This window comes from Neophocaena asiaeorientalis, unplaced genomic scaffold (assembly GCF_003031525.2).
Source record: "Neophocaena asiaeorientalis asiaeorientalis breed wild unplaced genomic scaffold, Neophocaena_asiaeorientalis_V1.1 scaffold594, whole genome shotgun sequence".
NCBI lineage: Eukaryota > Metazoa > Chordata > Mammalia > Artiodactyla > Phocoenidae > Neophocaena > Neophocaena asiaeorientalis.
This window is the reverse complement of record NW_020175066.1, coordinates 609,558-627,860: the sequence shown is the minus strand read 5'-3', so window position 1 is coordinate 627,860 and position 18,303 is coordinate 609,558. Positions and strand designations below refer to the sequence as shown.

General features: G+C 49.4%; 1 protein-coding gene across 1 annotated transcript in view; it reads right to left on the bottom strand.

The window, feature by feature from the left end:
* Window positions 1-18,303, bottom strand: part of GATB (glutamyl-tRNA amidotransferase subunit B) — a 74,962-nt gene that overhangs the window by 11,685 nt on the left and 44,974 nt on the right. Inside the window, exons 9-10 of the mRNA XM_024764057.1 lie at window positions 17,556-17,745; window positions 5,720-5,853 (exon numbers count right to left, since the gene is read on the bottom strand). Of these exons, the coding sequence (XP_024619825.1) occupies window positions 5,720-5,853; window positions 17,556-17,745 (324 nt within the window). The remainder of the gene's footprint in view (window positions 1-5,719; window positions 5,854-17,555; window positions 17,746-18,303) is intronic.

Genomic DNA, 18,303 nt, shown 5'->3' with positions numbered 1-18,303 from the left:
TGTAGACTGTGTGTAGAACCTGTAATAAGCACTGAGGTTGAACTAGATTTCTCAAGCCTGCAAACAAAAGGGTCCCCACTCCCACATGAGCTGATGATAAAGGGATGTGAAGACAGAGAAGGACACAAATAGAGTACAGCATGACTAAAAATACTTTGCCTTTCATCCAATGACCTTCATTCACTATGAAATACCTCCACTGACTTGGGATTTCTCAATCGCCCTTTTGTACCCACTGTGCTCGACACATAGTAGGTCAGCAGTATCTGTGTCACAGACTCCTTCCCCCCAACAGGGATGGCTGGGACACTGTGTCTACTAATTCCAGCTGTGCCAGGGCTCACCTCCAGTAAGACGATGACAAAGATCAGGACCTGTCACCCTGGCCTTCAAAGGCCCCCCTCATCAGGTTAAATAAATAAATCGGCCGATTTGGAACAGAACGGCAGCAGAAGCACAATTGGCTGCTGTCAGATCACGCTGGTTTCTGGGCCGTGGGTGTGTCTCCACTAAAGAAGAGCCCGACGTGGAAGGCTAGTCTCCCATCCCCAGCCCGGCGCATCTGCAGACGAAGGGAAATGGCATCTCTCAAGCCTTCCAACTTCACCCAGTCCCCTAGAGCTCTTATGGGATCACGACTCTATCTCCAGCCTGGACTCTGGAAGCAGACACCCTGACACCTCCACAGCCACCCCCGTTCCTGTGAAATGTGCCGCCTGTCGCAAACCCTGAGCTCATTTTAGGCCCAAGCTCATGGGACACAGAGGCTCGCGGAGAAAGACAGGGAGACACGGACACCTAGGTGGCTGCTCAGCAATCCTGCTGTTTACCTCGCTAACGTCCCAGCGCCCCTGCCTGGCACTCCCACCCAAGCTGCTGTTCTAGAGCGCCTCCTTCCCACGCCCCTTCTCAGCACGGACCCTCACCTCCCGCATCATAAGGTCACCCGCTGATGGAAGGCTCAGAATTTTCTGGGGTGCCCGCCTCCTCCTCTTCCATCAGACAGCCCCCTGGACCCATGCTCTTGCCTGCATCACCTGCCACTGCTACGCACCCTACTCGGACGCCGGGTTCCTCCCTCCTGCGGCTTTAACCCCACACCTTCACGAGCGCTCGGATCTGCCCTGTCTTGACAGTGCCTCCAAGTGATCTCGCAGTCACTTGCTTCGGCCTGACCTTATTATTATTTTTTACCAATGAAGAGCATCAGGGGCTACTGTCTGCCCTTGCTGTTTGGATCCCAACCCTATCCCTCTGCAGATGCTGTTCTTTTAAAATCACCTCCCCTCACTAATTACCAAACATAACAGCTTCCCACCCTGCTGCACCCCCTGAGAAAACGCCTTCTCCCTGGGCCTCCCAGTCTCTTTCCCCTCCTTGACTGCCCTCCTCCACCTCTTCCCACTGGCGAGGAGTGGCCCGGGCTCCTGTCTCCCCACACATGTTCTAAGCCAGGGGTCGGCAAACTTCTGGAAAGCGCCAGAGAGCAAATATTTAAGGCTCCGTGGGACACACCTGGTCTCAGTCATGTAGTCTTCTTTGTTTTGGTTTCTAAATATACGAGGTAATAATCATCCTTAGCTCACAGGCTGTATACAAACAGGCCTGCGGCTGTGACCTCTAGCAGGCTCCCACCTCCTACATCCCATTCTTGGACGCTGCCCCGCATATCACGCTGCCGGACTAATCCTCCTGTCAGCCTCAGCCCCTTCTCAGCTCAAAGGCCTTCCCTGGTTTCCTAGCGCCTCAGGAGCTGCTGCCCGCAGCTGACCCGGAAGTTCAGGCCCTCGGCTGGAGTGAACAACTGGACAGCTGCACCTGCCTGATATTACCAGGAAATATTTGGTCAGGGAATCAGTAACTTCCACTTTCCTAACTAAATCAAACCTGGTATGAATAGCTATGAGTTATTAACCAAAAAAGCAATATGCTCAAAATAATGAAAAAGCCAAGTTCAACAAGCACTTTTCTGGCCAGACCCTTTAAACACCAGTCTTCTGAGAGGTCTTTAAAGATGGACGCTCACTTGCAAAATCACTTCCTGCCAACGTGACCTCTGGAGTGTCCCTTGCCTGGTGTCATCGTGAGACTACTGCTAGCTTTGCAGCTACTGCCCTTCTAGGCTTTGGAAACGTTAGCCCAGCTGCCGAGGTTGCTCACTGGTTAATGTTTGCTCCAAGGTGAGGCTGGTATATGCAGCCCAGGCAATGGTTGTCTGAACTGTGAGACAGGTTGTAGACTGTGAGAGCTGCTACACAGAGCCTGCTTCCTGTTCAGTTCCTGTTCTACATAAACTCTAGCACAGAACTGTTGCTTAGCTTCCTCCTTACTTGACTTTGGAACAACCAAGCACACTTTTATTTAGAGTTTGGTGCCTTTGGAGTTCTTTTTTCTTTTTCTGATAAAGTTATTCATTTTATTTATTTATTTTTGGCTGTGTTGGGTCTTAGTTGCTGCGCACGGGCTTTCTCTAGTTGCGGCGAGCAGGGGCTACTCTTCGTTGTGGTGCGTGGGCTTCTCATTGCGGTGGCTTCTCTTGTTGCGGAGCATGGGCTCTAGGCACACGGGCTTCAGTAGTTGTGGCTTGCAGGCTCTAGAGCGCAGGCTCAGTAGTTGTGACGCACGGGCTTAGTTGCTCCGCGGCATGTGGGATCTTCCAGGACCTGGGCTCGAACCCGTGTCCCTTGCATTGGCAGGCGGATTCTTAACCACTGTGCTACCAGGTGAAGCCCCCCTTGGAGTTCTTAAGACTCTAGTGCTTACGAACTGTTTGGATAAATACCAGAGGCTCCAAGTTCCCTTGACAGTCTAATTTATCAATCTCAGCTCCTGTAGAAGCTCCTAAAATGGTTGTTAGCAAACCCCTCATGTCATAGATCAACATATAGAGAAACTGGTCTGGAAGTCAGGGGGCTGGCTTCCGGTTTGAGCAGTTGTGCACCTTACCTCTAGGGGCCTGGATTTCCTCCTCTGCTAAATGAAAGAGCTGAACCAGAGGTAGCTCAGGTCTCTGCTGAGACTGAAATTCAGTGACTCTAGCAATCAGTCAGCAACATGGAAAACACATTTTAAAGCTAAGAGTTAGATCTCCTCCCAAAGCTCCAACCACTCCTTCCCGGAGCCTTTCAGGTGGACGTGGTCTCGTCCCTCTCTACTTGCACCGCACTGTGACTAGTTCTAAACAAGAAGCACTCCATTCTGCCTTGAGGTAAAAGCGTTAGTGCACAAGTCCAGTCCTCCCCAGGACACAGAGCTTCTTAAGGGCCAGGCCAGTGTCCTGCTTGGCTCTCTACGAGCTCCGCACAGAGGGTGCTCTACAGCCAGTGCCGGATTCACGGCTCAACTCCCGCGACTTTTCACACCCTCCATGTTCTGGCTCGACCCCAATCATATGGTCAACTGTACTTTTCTGCCATTTTCCACCCTCTGCTCCTCCCAGCTATGCTCCCCCTGCTCCCCAAAGCTGCTGCTTCTTTGCCATCCCCACGCCCTGGTTCCCCACAGATGTCGCCTGGCCCCTCCTTCACGAAGACCTCTCCAGAGTCATTCAGGCTCTGGTACAGCTATACCTCCTCCATCAACTCTGCCTGAATGGGCCCGGGCTTTTCAGTGTGAAGACTGAAGTTTCTGAGTAGAGAGGTCAAACCGGAGAGGACAAGAAGGAAAGAAACAGGCAACAGATGCCATGGGAGTTTGGGGATCGGGGCGGGGAGGGGGGGACATCGTTTTGGTACCTCACATACCATCACGGAATAGAGAAGGAAATGGACACTAAGGGCCCATGGGCGCCGTGTGTTTTCCTCTCAAAAACCCTCGGAGGCAGGCACTATCACTGTCATTTACAGTGACGGCACTGAGGGTGACTCATCCAAGGTCACGGCTGGTAAGAAGCCACGTGAGGAGGTGAAACAGAGCCACATGGCCACGCTGGTACCTGTGCAAACACACTGCGAGCAAGAGGCCGAACATGAAGCCAGCATCGCACAGGGGTAACTTCTCTGAACAGATGACTCCTTGGACTCACGTATCAGTCAGCACACGCCTGTCTCCCCGGCTCTGCTTCCCCATATGGCCGTGGGCGCTGCTGCAGCAACGACGCTCCCCAAGAAGAGCTCGGCCTCCCGCGGGGCGCCACCTGCCTGCGTGTCCCTGATGAACACCCACATTTAAACCTGCTGCCCGTTCTCTCCTTCCTCACACTCTCCTTTTCTCTGGCTCCTGCGACACCCATGGTCCTGGTTCTGTCCCTCCTTCCCTGCCCATGCTCCTTGGGTAGTCCAGGGAGTCTCAGGCCCGGTCACACGGTATCCTCCCCACAGCTCTCACCTGCTCCAATGGCTTCCAGTACCATCTACACATTGCTGAGTCCACGATCTGCTTATACTGGGCCGTGCCCTGCCTTCCCCGAGATGCCATGCTCGGGCTCCCCTCGAGCCACGTGCACACGCTGCTCTCCACGCCTGGAGCGTGTGCTGGACTTGGCCTGCTGGGCCCCGTTCACCCTTCACTCAGCAGGGAGCTCAGCTCTTCTCTCCCCCTTCTCAGGGCACCCAACTCGCTGCTTTGTAAGGACCACGGGGAACGCGTCTGCCTCGTGGACCGGCTTTCCCCACGCTCAGCACAGAACTTAGCATAGGGCAGAGTCTCAATTAACAGGTGCTAAGTTTTGAACAAGTGAGAACTCTCGGATTTACACTCCCAGATGCCTCCCAGCAGATGTAGGCCCATGTATCTGACTGCCTATCAGTCACCCCACGAGGGGGACATCTGTCCCACAGGCAACTCAAACCCTGCATGTCCTAAAGGAACATGGCATCCTCCCCACCTCTCCCTCTTTCTTTACCTCCCACCAGGTTGAAAGGCTCCACTCCATCTCGCCCCAAGCCCGCGTGAGGGAGGTGGAGTCATGTGGAGTTGAGAACACTGTCCGCACCTTGGTCCACCACACTCGGGCCCAGGCACAGGGCGTTTCGCACGGGCGCTCCTGTAAGAGGTACCCAACTGGGCTTCCCACCTCGGCTCCACCTTCCATCCCATCCCCCCAGAGGGGACCTGGAGTGAGCGTGTGCTCTCAGGCCTTTGACAGCTGCCGACAAAGGCGTGTGAAGCCTCCCGGGTGGCCTTGCCCATCCCTGCAGCTCCCCTGCTCCCTCCCGAGCACCCTGGAGCTTCTGGGCCTCCTGAGCCCACCATGCCTCTTGTCTCTGAGTGTCGCACAATTGCATCTACGGTCCAGAATGCTCAGAACCCTCCCTCCACTTGGCAACTCCTCAGGGCTTGGTCTCTGAGGGAAACTCGCTCTCCCTCCTGAGGGAAAGTTTGGTGGACGCCCCAGCCTCGGTGAAGGTCCCCTTCCTGTGCATTCATGGTGGCCTGAACACACCTGCGGTGTAACGGGATCGTACTGAGCCGACTGTCTGCTTTCTTACAGCCTGGATGCCCTGCAGGTAGGACACTCCTCATTTACTCATCTGTAGGTCCCCAGCCCAGCACAGTACAAAGGACAGCGTGGATGGTCAGAGATCGGAATAAATGAGCTTTCAGATGTGATGGGGATGGCGGACAGCTTTAGACTCTGACATTCAAAGGGGATGTCTGTGTCTCGTCAGGAGATCCTGAGGGGGAAGAAGGAGGGCAGAACACCAGCCCTGCCCTGTGTCAACTGCTTCTGGACACAGAGTTCACCAGAAAGGAAAATGCACCCCCAGACCCCACTCACCTCTCACTGACGGCAAGGTTCTGTTGCTTTAAAAAGCCCAGAAAAGTGTTGAGGACCCAACTAGTCACTTTTTTTGGCTCTGCCCTAGTTTCTTTTATCACATTTTGGAAGAACTCCAGTAGGCCAACTTCATTCTGTAAAGAAAAAGGAAATGATATAAAGCCTCCAGAAAATGAAAGATCAGTATTCTGAAACTGTCACCCTCTGCATCCCTGAGACATCTACTGGTACTTCCCCAAACAAGGATGTCACCAGAAAATTCTGATCCCTTTCAGTAAACAGCAATATTCTACTACTTCTACTACTGTCACCATGCATTTATACAGCATTCTGTCAAAGGAAGGAACATACTGCAGACAGCCTGGACTTTGCGGACCAGAGGACGATGAAACCTGACATCCCCTGAACTCATTCGCCCTCTCAGTGTCAGCCATGGGTACCCTACCCTACAGCGTTTATCCCTGAGCAGCATGTCTAGCCTGAGTTTACCATCCTGTCTCTTTCCAGGCCTGTCTTCTCCTGTAAGTCCTAGCAATGGCTAGAAAAAGAAGGTAAGAAAAGCAGCAGACCAAGAAGGAACAAACAGAATATTCTACTTCTGAAAAATCAAACGTGGAACATAACTGTACTCTTCACATCATCCCCAGAGCGGACAGAAGTGGTTTTCACATGTTTTCAAGATGAGTAAGAACACAGGCACGTGACCCACTTAGACCACGTGATGGGTGGAGGGTAGTGCCAGGCCTCTGAGCCTAGAGAGGCCCAGCTGATCCTGGCTCTCATTGCGCTCTGCAAAAACAATCACCTGGGTTGGCTCATCAAGGAGACGTGCTTGAAGAAGCCCCTACTCTTCCTCCCCCTCTGGACCGCCAACTCTGTGAGTCAGGGGCCACGCCTCCCGTTCTCTCTGTGACTAGAGCTACGTCAGTGCTGGGTCATGGCAGCTGCCTGGTTAGCATCGATGGGTGAATCGACGTCTCCCATCGCCTTGTGTTTTCTTAAAAAAAATCACATGTGAATGCTCACCCTTTATCATACCATGTTCACCTTTAAATATTGGAATTGCCACAATTATGCCTAAGAGTAATCCCCAAGGCACTCATTGAATTATACAGTACATTGCCTGCTCAGGTGGATTTGGCAAAACCAAGAAATCTGGCTAAGCCCACCTCTTGTTTTTCAATGAAGAAAATAGAAACATGTTCCACCCACATCTGAGAGGCTGAAGTTTCCAAATGCATTTTAAATAGTAGGTTTCCCCTACCTGCTGAAATTCAAATCAAACCACACTTTCCTTAAAATATTCCTTTTTCACTTTATACTGCAGGTAAGGCTCTCACCCTCGCCCCTTTCAGAGAACCTTCATTAACCAAGAACATTCTGGAAAAATACGATACTGGGAAGAAGCGAGACACACTAACAAAAGTGCTCTCAATGTTTCGTTATTGTAGATGCTGTAATAAACACACAGGCACACAGCTGCTAAAATAGAAATTCTGTAAAAAAACGAAAACAAAAACAAACTACGTGCCCTTTATAACAGTTGCATTCTCTGGTGACAAGCCTACTGAATCATCCCATAATCATCTCCTGAATCTCTTTTCAAGCTGATGGTATTATTCTGCTCATGCTAAACCTGGGCAAAGGCCACGTCAGCAGCCAAAGCTTGACTACAGATAAAGGCAAATTCAGGCAGCATGAAGAGAAAGTTCTGTTTAACTTATGGAAAAGTATTCAAACTTCCACAATGGCACACAAACCACTGGAGAGGGAGAAAACCGGCTACCGGCCCAAATCACATAAGTGGGATTCCCTTTGTTCTAACCCAGAGAGGCTGGCCTGCTGGTGAAAAGAGCTGTCAGGAGGACTCTGCTTTGCCGAGGAAAGGTTTTCTAAATCCACCTAGAAATACTGAACTCACAGGCCTGGCTGAGTTGCTGGGACGTGATGAATATCTATTCCTCTGCCCTTGGGTGGTTGTTTTGTTGGATGGATAACATGGCAAGTCAGATTTCTGTTTGTCTTTTCGTGCAGATTTCTGTTTGTCTTTTCGTGTCAGTGCTGTGAGGCAGCCTCTCTGAGCTGGAGCTGTGCTTCACTGGGGGATATATGGGTTCAGTACACAATCTGCAGTGGATGGGAAAGTCTGCGATCGTGACAGGGCGAGTTGTGGGCAGCAGGGCTGCAGGAGGCCGAGCTGCCCCCGCCCGGAGAATGACAGATGGATGCAAAGTCACACATGGGCTGCCCGCTCAGGCTCTTTACATCAGAAGCCCGCTTACCAAGAAAAAAACACACAGCATTCTAGGTAAGGCCTTCTTCATTTTTCTGTGAGATTGGCAAATGCTTGGCCCAGATCTCAGGAGTCCCTGTGAATATGGCCGCGCAGCCATCTGGTTTTCTCGGGAAAACAATGGACCAGTGAATTCCCTTACATGAAAACCATATTATGAGCAACACAGGGGAATTCCCAGGCAGTCCAGTGGTTAGGACTCTGCACTTTCACTGCCAAGGGCACGGGTTCAATCCCTAGTCGAGGAACTAAGATCCTACAGCCGCGTGGTGCAGCCAAAAAAAAAAAAAGAGCAACGCAGAAAGGCCACTGCATTAGGAAACCCTTAACGTCCTTCTCAGAGGCAACAAGCCAGCACTAATCTATCCCACATCAGACAGAGCTGAACCTTCAGCTACACAGGGTGTCAAGTCTCCCGGCCGACTATGTCTCAAACTGTTCCTTCAAGAGATAGCCCGGGGCTTCCCTTGTGGCACAGTGGTTGAGAGTCCACCTGCCGATGCAGGGGACGCGGGTTCGTGCCCCGGTCCGGGAAGATCCCACATGCCGCGTTGCGGCTGGGCCCGTGAGCCACGGCCGCTGAGCCTGCGCGTCCGGAGCCTGTGCTCTGCAACGGGAGAGGCCACAACAGTGAGAGGCCCGCGTACCGCAAAAAAAAAAAAAAAAAAAAAGGGAGATAGCCCAAGTGGCATGGACAATTGGTCCTGGCTTTTGTGTAACACCAGACACTCTTTACAGCTCTGCGACTAACTGGGAAGCATCCTTTTCACATTTTGCTCAAATTTCCCAAAGCATCCCATGACACCCAAAGCCAATGCCAAGCCAGCCTCTTGGATGCAGACACGAACCCTCCACTGCCAGTGGGTCTGTCCGCTGGTCACTGCTGGGGTGAGGCAAGGCAGAGAGGTCACCTTCCCTTCCCTGCTGCTTTGGGAAGGAACCTGACCCACACTTGCATCGGGCCCTAAAACCAGGTGCCCCGCAGCCGACTTTTCCGGCCTACCTTCAGAGATGACCAAATGCCAGAAGACTATCTTGCTGCAAGAGGAGGAAGGCTGATTTCTCAACTTCCATTCCTGTCCTAAGTCACACACCCTGGGAATCTGATGATAGGCAGGATGAGGCTGGACTATATTTAGAAGGCGAATGAAACCCGATAGAGACAGCTGCCCGGTGGCAGACTCGGAGAAGAAAAAGGCCACAGAGCACACATTATGGGACAGCTGGTTATGTGGCAGGGAGTGACCCGTCAGCTACGGGGACCCTGGTTTTATTGCCTGAATACGTGCTACATGGGGATCAGCGCGCAGCCCTGCGGGGGGAAGGGTGGGGACGGCACGTGGCTACTGCTGCTGCTAATGATGTTAATAGTAGTTTCAACAGCAACAATAATGGGTGCTTTCTGTACATTAACTCATCCAGTGCCAACAGCGACTCTGTGGGCGAGGTACTAGTGGAATTCTCTTTACAGGTGGGGACGCGCTGAGCACTGACTTGCTTGAGGTCCCACGGTGAGAAAACAGTACAGCTGGGACTCTGCAGCCTGTGCTCTCACCCTCTGGGTTCCGCTGCCGCTGACAAAGGACAGTCACATCCCCGCCTTCCTGGGGATTGAAACTGAACACCCGCCAGGGCTGGGCACAGCACGAGGCAACTTGCCCATCCAAAGAATGCACTTCCCCACCACTTGCATTATTTTGAGAGCTGCCAGCTGTTGAAAGGTTCTTAACATATTAAAAATGTAGCAAAGGCCCTCAGCAATTAGCTTAGAAATTAGGAGGAGAAAATGGTGAGTTCAGGTGCTGCCATTGCCAAGTTACACCTAGACCACGTGGTGCTCTCCACTGTGGCTGACACACACCAGTTCCCAGGTCGGGGGGGTGGGGAGAGGAATGGTGGCACCCCCCATACAGGGCTTCCGGGGGGACAGGAGGGTGGCCGGAACACCCCCGGAGCCTCTCTCCTGCGTCCCTCCACACCCCTCCCCAGAGAAGTCAGGGAGCGCACCTGCATGGGTGCTGCCTGATTCTGCAGCATCCCTGACACTGCAAAACAAACCCTGTTGTCACTCACATAGTTTCGGCGTCAAGCACATGGTATTTCATCGCACTCTGGCTTCTCCGATGCGGGTGACTCACGCACGAGGTTATACCTAACTGGGCAGGTCGTGCTGTGGCGGGGAGTGGCTGACAGCTCGAGGGACCCCGTACCTGCAACTGACAACAGCTCCGCCCGGGCTGCACTCACAGGAGCCAGGAGGAGTCGCCCTAAGAAGGGAGGTACCCACAGGGGCCGCGCCACGGGAAGAGGGCCCGGCATCTGCACGTCGACGGGAGCTCTGTGCTTCCACATCACTCCCGTGAGTCTAATCCTTCTTACGAGGTGAGAGAAAAAAAGAACTCGGACCCAACAACTTTGTGAAACATGGCCCTGAAGATAACATCACTGCTAGTGTTGGGGTGGAAATGGAAATTAGGTGATAGGAGGCCCCTACGAGGGACGGCCGTGGGAGGGACTGGGACTTGCAGTGGGGCAGGAGGGGGGTGGTCTATGCTGTGAACGGAGCCTCCCTCTGCTTTTCACGGAAACAAGGAGGGGCTGTGGAAATCCTTCAGTGAGAGAGAAGGGAAAAAAAAAAGACTCATCCAGAGGATTCATCAGTGGGGAAAACAAAAGGTAGTTAATTGGTGGTGTGAGGCTGGCACAGAAAACATCACTCTCCACCGAGTGTGTGGAGGAAGCTGGAATCCTGAACCATCACTGCCACTTTCAAACAGCTCTGAAACTGACTCAAAACACCAAGGGTATGCTCTTTAGTCTGACTCAAGGAATACATGATTAGATGGGTCTACAGTCCTATTCTGGTCCCCACAATTTCCACCTCTGGGTCATGTTCCCAGAGAGCTTGGGAGCCCCTCAAATCGGAGCGAAACTCCGGTTCCATCAATTTCACTTGTGCTCTGTTCCCAGCAAAGCCGGGAAGCACACACCTCTGAGTTGGACTCCGGGAGCGTTCTCACTGACCCCTGGCTTAAACGCACGGAAATGAGTCTACATTCTCTGTGATGCATTCACCCCAGGAGAGACGTTGAGAGAAACCAATTTGAGAGGAGGACTTTCCCTTGGACAATCAAAATCCAAATAATTCAGGTAATAAAAGTTGACAGCAGACAGGCATAATCAAAGACTGCGAGAATCGGACACAAAGAGGATGTTGTCAAGAAATCAATTCTGATGGTAATCACACTTCAGTGAGCCTAAAACCACTGCTGTCAAAATGGTCCCGACACGGGCGAAACCTGTGTTACTCAGCTGAAGCTTTCTGTTAACTGTCCCCAAAAGGAAACCTGTCTACTGTATAGACAGGAAATGAGGCTTCGGGATGGGCTGGGGACAGAGTCCCTCAGAGTCCCCAAGGCTGGCGCTCAGGACTGCACCCCCCAGTGGGCAGGTGCCTGGGCCCAGAGGGGACTCACCTCAGAAAACCCCTTGCCACTTGCACCTGAAGTGAATGAACTGCGGGTTTTGCGGGAGTCAAGTTAGAAGACGCACCTTTTGATTCGACTTGACCAGAATAAAAACATGGGTTATTTTTTCGGTGCACAGACTAACTGTGAAAGCACCCTTAAGCTGACGAGCACTGGGGGCAATTTTATAAAATGAACAGTAAAATCGATTTTGTAAAGTGCATGAAGCTGAAATATGGTGAGCGATGGTGTTGACCAAATGGATTTTCCTTCAGCTATGGTTACACGGTGAGTCCTTTGCTACTCAATAAGTCTGGGCGGTTAAAAGCAGTCCATAAGGTTCAGTTGCTTTTCTAACTATTAGCTTTAAAGTAGTATTACCTATGGGATAGACAGATATCTATCATGGGAAATTATTTTATAGGCAATTCATCCAGACCGAAAACCAGGCCATTTCAAGGTAACGAGAGACCCAGAGCAAAACTCTTGGAAAACAATCCATTCGACAACCAAACATCATCATGATATCCTTTCTGTTCCTTTGTTCCTCGGAGACACCTTACTCTTTTCCATGATGTCAGAAACAAAAGATTATGACATTAAATGGGGAATAACCAGCTGGGCAAATGAATTTGTTCAAATAAGACCACATATCTTGAGGCTGCACACAAAGACGGACAGACACGTAGCAGCAGAAGTCACTGACTCGGAGGGTAATCACATCTCCCTCCAGTCTCACAGGAGCCATGCTGGATTTTTCCTGAAATTCTGCCCTGCGTGGCTCCTGATGTGCTAGCAGCTGTCTGGTGCTCTTTCACCCTGGCAGCATGTTCTTGGGAGTCCGGTCAGCTGTATGTAGATTTTTTAGATTCCGTGAAGGTGCTGCTGTGCCTGTCACCTTTTGGGTAAGTGACTCGTTCCCCTCCTCTTTCCTCTGGGGAGGGAACAGCTTCAGGTACCTTCTCAGAGTCCTCCCAGCTCCTCAATGCCAGAGGTGAGATCTGGACCCAAGAGTGTCTGTCTCAGGACTTCCTGGCAGTCCAGTGGTTAGGACTTTGCCTTCCAATGCATGGGGTGCAGGTTGAATCCCTGGTCAGGGAGCTAAGATCCCACGTGCCTCGGGGCCAAAAATCCAAAACGTAAAGCAGAGGCAATATTGTAACAAATACAATAAAGACTTTAAAAATGGTCCATATCAAAAAAAAAATCTTGAAAAAAGAGTGTCTGTCTCGACTTGCGTTGCCAAGGGGGAGGGGAGAGTGGGGGAGGGACGGAATTGGAGTTTGGGATTAGCAGATGCCAACTATTACATACAGACTGGATGGAAAACAAGGGCCTACTCTATAGCACAGGGAGCTATATTCAATGTCCTGGGATAAACCATAATGGAAAAGAATATAAAAAAGAATGTACATACGTGTATAACTGAGTCAGTTTGCTGTTGTACAGCAGAAATTAACACAACATTGTAAATCAACTATGTGTCAGGAAAAAAAAAAAAAAAGAGTGTCTGTCTCTTAGTCAGTGTGTTAACCCACTGCCCTGCAGGGCTCCTCAGGAGAATTAAACACAACACAGGAAAGATAAAGCTCTTACATCTGACAACAGCATAGGGCACTGTGGTGAGTACAGTGGGCTCTCAAGAAACACTGAATTGAGGCTGCTATGTCATTCCTCCACTAAACCTCCCACGACAGATGACACTGAAATCTGTCCACTGAATTCATACACAGCCAGCCACCCTGTGAGCACAGATGCATTCTTACCAAGTGCATGACACAAGGAACTGGGCAAAATCATCCCACAAAACCTACAAACCCCACGCACTATGTGGAGGCCCTTCTCAGTGGTTCCATCAGAAGGGGCCAAGTACCTAAGGCAGAAAGTCTAAGAAACAAAATAAATAAAACTGCAGAGAAGAGCTTACATTTCTTTCCTCTGACTTGAATTTTCTACTTGGAAAATGAATAAAATTTCTGCTTTTCATTGGAGTTGACTGATTTTCACTAAATTTAGTAGACAGCACTTTTTATGTTTATTTATAGGGCAGGCTGGTATCTTAAAAACCTAGAGGGGTGGGCAAAAATTTTAAATAGACTGCTCTCTACGGCTCCGTTTCATGAAGCATCAGTGGGGCTGGATAAAGCATTAATATCCACAAAAATAAACATTCTGTTTTCTCTGTTAGGTGAGTGAAAACAGCAATGAACTTGAAACATTATTTCCATTTGGCCTTGTGGCACATTGTATGTGCCAGCAGGCAGAAGCGCTTGGAAGTAAAGAGTCTGGGCCCTGCAGTCAGCTCCCTCACAGGCCTGATGAAGTCACTCAGTGTCTTACACTCAACCACTCAACCACAGAGGTGATGTTTCCTCACCGGGAAAATGGGGCGATGGATGGTACCGACAGCAGGGGGTGCTGGGAGGATGGATTAGAAAGTGGTCTGCTGTGAACCGCAGAACCTGCTGTTAGCCAACAGCCTCGACTCTGCGCTGCCTATCAAGCCAATGACGACAATTCGTTTGCGTTCCGAGTCCAGCAAAGCAAGGTTTAGGAAGAGATGCCCCCAAAGAAAACACCTGGGATTATCTACCAGAAAAACGTACCTGCATATAACCTTGACTGTTCTCATAACTAATCCTAGATACACTGACTCAGAGAAGAACTTGCTGTGCTTCTGCTACTAGAATCTCTCACTTTTCAAAATCCTAATGCTGTGATCTCAGCTTCCGTATGTCCATTCCATAATCCTTACAAATGAGGTCAGAAATCAAGGGAGTCTGACACAAGATAGGGAGGAAAGGTTAGCTCACGAGGCTGAAGTTTCAGGTGGGACATGATACTTTTCATGAGGCCAGAGGAAGAAACAGTCATACAGGTTACCTGTTGGGAGGGGATTATCAGACAGGTTTAAGAGATGAAACCAGAATGCAGATATTTAATGTCCTAAAGAAACCAGTTCAGAAAACAAGAGTCAGAGAGACCAAGTGACCTGAGGCCGGTCACGGCACGTGGTGAGCTTAAGGCGGAGACCCCAGGCTTCTCCCCCGGACCTCAAGGACACAGGTACCACCCTGTGATTTGCTGGGCTATCAAAAGGGTGGTTTATGTATCTGACCTTTGGAAACAGGGATGCTTTATCAGGAACGCTGCTTCTCCCAGGACTTTCATGAGTATTGCGACAGTACCCTATTCATCCACTTACCTGTCCATCTGTTCACTGATGCCTACTGCGTGCCAGACTTTGTGGTGAATGCTAAGAGTAGACCTATATTAGAGTTTTGTAAATGCCCAGGAGAAATGATCAATACGCAATTCAGCGCTCACCACACAGTAGGACGACAAGATAAATTAAAGACTAGAGTTGTACAACACAGGAAAGATAGCCAATATTTTATAGCAACTATAAATGGAGTACAACCTTGAAAAATTGTAAATCACTATATTGTACACACCTGTAACTTATATAATATTGTGTATCAACTATACTTCAATTAAAAAAAATTAAAGACTAGAGTTAAGTTCTGAAGTTTTTTTTAATCATTTGTGGGTAAGGCCTGTGCGGGGTGGGTATGTGCTTAATGTTTAATTTAATAAGTGACCCAAAGGCAGGAGTGTGGACTCGGAGCTCTGCAGAGCAGACCTCCACCACGGCTACTGATTTAATGAATACTCCTGGGCACTCTTTAAATTGAAAGAGAGTTCATCAGATTTGTGCATCTGCCCTTCTCAGCAATCTGTTGTGTTTCGGAGGAAGGGAGGAAAAAACATGAACAGACCATTTTCGGGTATGTTATGAGTAACTCAGCTTCCAGAGATTATCAAGTCATCAAGGGCCAGGATGCCTAATTTCAGGAAAAAAAAATTTGTCTGAATCATCCTCTTTCCATTCCTACTAAGTTCTCTTCTCAACCGTCTTGAAAATTTCAAGTACTAGCCATTGAAAGAAAAAGAAAAAAACAAAATGAGTCACCTACTATCTGCAAGCTATAAGAATAAGCATATTTTTAGTATATCAAAAAAAATACGTCCCTATAAAACTGGCTCAAAAACCACCTCCTTCTTGAGAGTTTTCCCCTCTGTTCCATCAAGGTAATCACTACCTCCTCTGGGCTCCCAGCCTACATCACACATCTATCTAGTTCAGTCTGCCCTGGGGGCTGGTTAGTTGTAGTGTCATCTGTACATATTCCTGGAGAGCAAACAAACAAAAAAGAGAGTCCCTGTCCCTGTCTCAGTACCTGCTACACAGGAGATGCTAGTAAAAGTGCATCTAGCAGGGCCTTTAAACTATGAAAACAGAGACTCACTCACTTGCCACCCTCAGCAACCGTCTATCCAAGACCTCCTAGGCTGTGGCACTTGAAGGTCACGGGAGCAGAGCCTGGGGCACAGACACAAGTGCGAAAGTGCATCTGCCTTAGAGAACTTGCTGGCGGTGAGGGTACTATCCCTGGGGCTGAGAAGCCTCGGTCTGTGTCCTCCCATCCCTTATGTAATTTGGCAAATCCGTTATGAAGCACAGGACTGGAATTTAGCATTTAGTATTGAGTCTGAAGTTTATTTCAAGTGGGCTGTGTCCCCTGCATCGGCAGGCGGACTCTCAACCGCTGCGCCACCAGGGAAGCCCTGGAATTTAGCATTTAGTAATGAGTCTGAAGTTTATTTCAAGTGGGCTAGAAAGTCAAGATGGTGGGGAAGATGGGTAAGACTAAAACTCAGGTTTGTTAAATCAACTGAGGAACAGGCCGTGACTTGCCGCAGGTTTCAGGTTAAGAGGTGCTCTGAACAAGAAGCTCACTCACTGATTCCTACAAAGAGTTGGCAGTCAGCACTGCTGATGCGCTAATCTGCGCCGAGTAATGGAGCAGAGGGAGAGGATGAAACCGTCCTCGCCCTCAAGGCACTGAACGAAATACACTAACAAAGAATTAAAATACAGTGACATAATCGCCTCAGAGGTGTGAATAAGACACAACAGCAGCCCATGGGAGGTGGTGAGCAACTCTGCCTAAAGCAAGAGAAAATAACCCATCACGTCTAATCACTGGTGGTGAAAGAGGGTTCATGTGCATCCCGTACAGAACACCTATTGGCCGGAAAGCCTGTGAGGATTCGTGTGTTTTTCCAAGGTCGACCTAACAAAACTGAGTTTTGTATACTCTGGATACTTTTCAAATGAGCTGATCTATGGATGATAAAGAGAGACTCATTCATTCAACAAGCATTCGCTCGCCTACCTTGTACCAGAAATGGCCAAGTTTTGTTATTGAAGTATATACATATGTATACGAATATGAATATTCTAACATCCCTACATAGTTATTATCAGTCAATTACAATGCAAAGCCCAGAGTTTCCAGGGATTCTGCGCTCTGCACGATGAGTGTGGCAGACACCTCATCCCCGAGAGATGCAGCAGAGAAACTTTCCACATCCTCCCTGACAGACAAGCAGAAGACAGCTGTGACGAAATGCCACTCTCACAGACGCTGTGTCACTTTAATGTTGCCGTGACAAAGGAAACTGCAAAGCCCAACAGCCCTGGAAAGGATGGAAAATCCCTGAGCACATCTCCATGGTGTCAGATTCTTAACAGCCCCTTCAGATGCATCCTCTAAGGACCAATACTCTTAGTCAGAGTTTTCAGCATTTCATGTGGAATAAATGTTTCTTCTACAACTGGTAAAACAACTGGCTGGCTTTTTAAGAACCCCACTTCCTGCCAGACTCTGTCATGTCCAATACTGCCAGACATCTAGAAAGCCTATATATTGATTTCCTTTTGTCCTGCAGACGCAAGGGAGAACACTCATCCATAACATTTGGACTGTCTTCAAGAAGCCTCCACAGCCGCTGTGAGCAGCTCTTCGTGTCTACATACAAGGAATGACTGACACGAGATCCTGCCTCATCTTCTGGTTTTTGGAGGAGCATTTACCAAAAAGGCTGGTGAGGAAGGTTAGCATGCCTGGTTCTACGGTACAGCTGAAGGCATGGGCCACTGCACCTAGAGCCCCCTAAGGAGCATCCCCCGCCCCTGCTGGGCCGATTGCAGCCTCTGATCAGTACCCACCAGCAAGGCAAAGCTGTGCTCCGGCAGCATCCCATACTGTTGCACGAGCTTCTCCCGGGTCACGCGGGGCAGCTCGGGAAGCTGCTCCCGGAGCTGGTCGATGTTGATCACCTGCTGTGGGTCTGTGCCAGTGGGCAGGGACTCCGAGTCGTAGAGCAGCAGCGGGGGCAGGTTGGGCTCCGGCATGAACCTGGCACACAGAGGAGATGGCATGACTGAGTATTCGGTTTAGCTGGAAGAAACAAACCTATCGTCAGTATGAAAGTGTGTGTCTGGATGCCATGTTACTTGCAAATATTTTCCAACATCCCATAATATCAAGTCTCCTAGTTTTCCAGGAACTAGTCCTTATACAAGTGTAAGGTCAAAATGACCAAATCCACCACTGTCTATGCTTAAACGAGCATTAAGTGAAAAAGGCACAGCACCATGTTGATGCCACACTGTGGTTTGTAATTGTGGATAAAGTATATATTCATAAAGACATAGGCTGGAAAAAATAGGACCAAATGAGAACAATTTACTTTTTAGGAAGAAAGACTATAAATTTAAAAATATTTTTAGCAGTATTTGTGTAACAAATGAAAAGTCAAAGAAAAAGAAAACTTTCTTTCTTGAGAAGTGCAAGAAATAAATGGATTTTGCCTAAATAAAATGTAGAAGCTAGGGGAGAAGCAGGAATGAATAAAGGGAGTATGGATTTTTAGGGCAGTGAAACTACTCTGTATGACACTGTAATGGTGGCTAC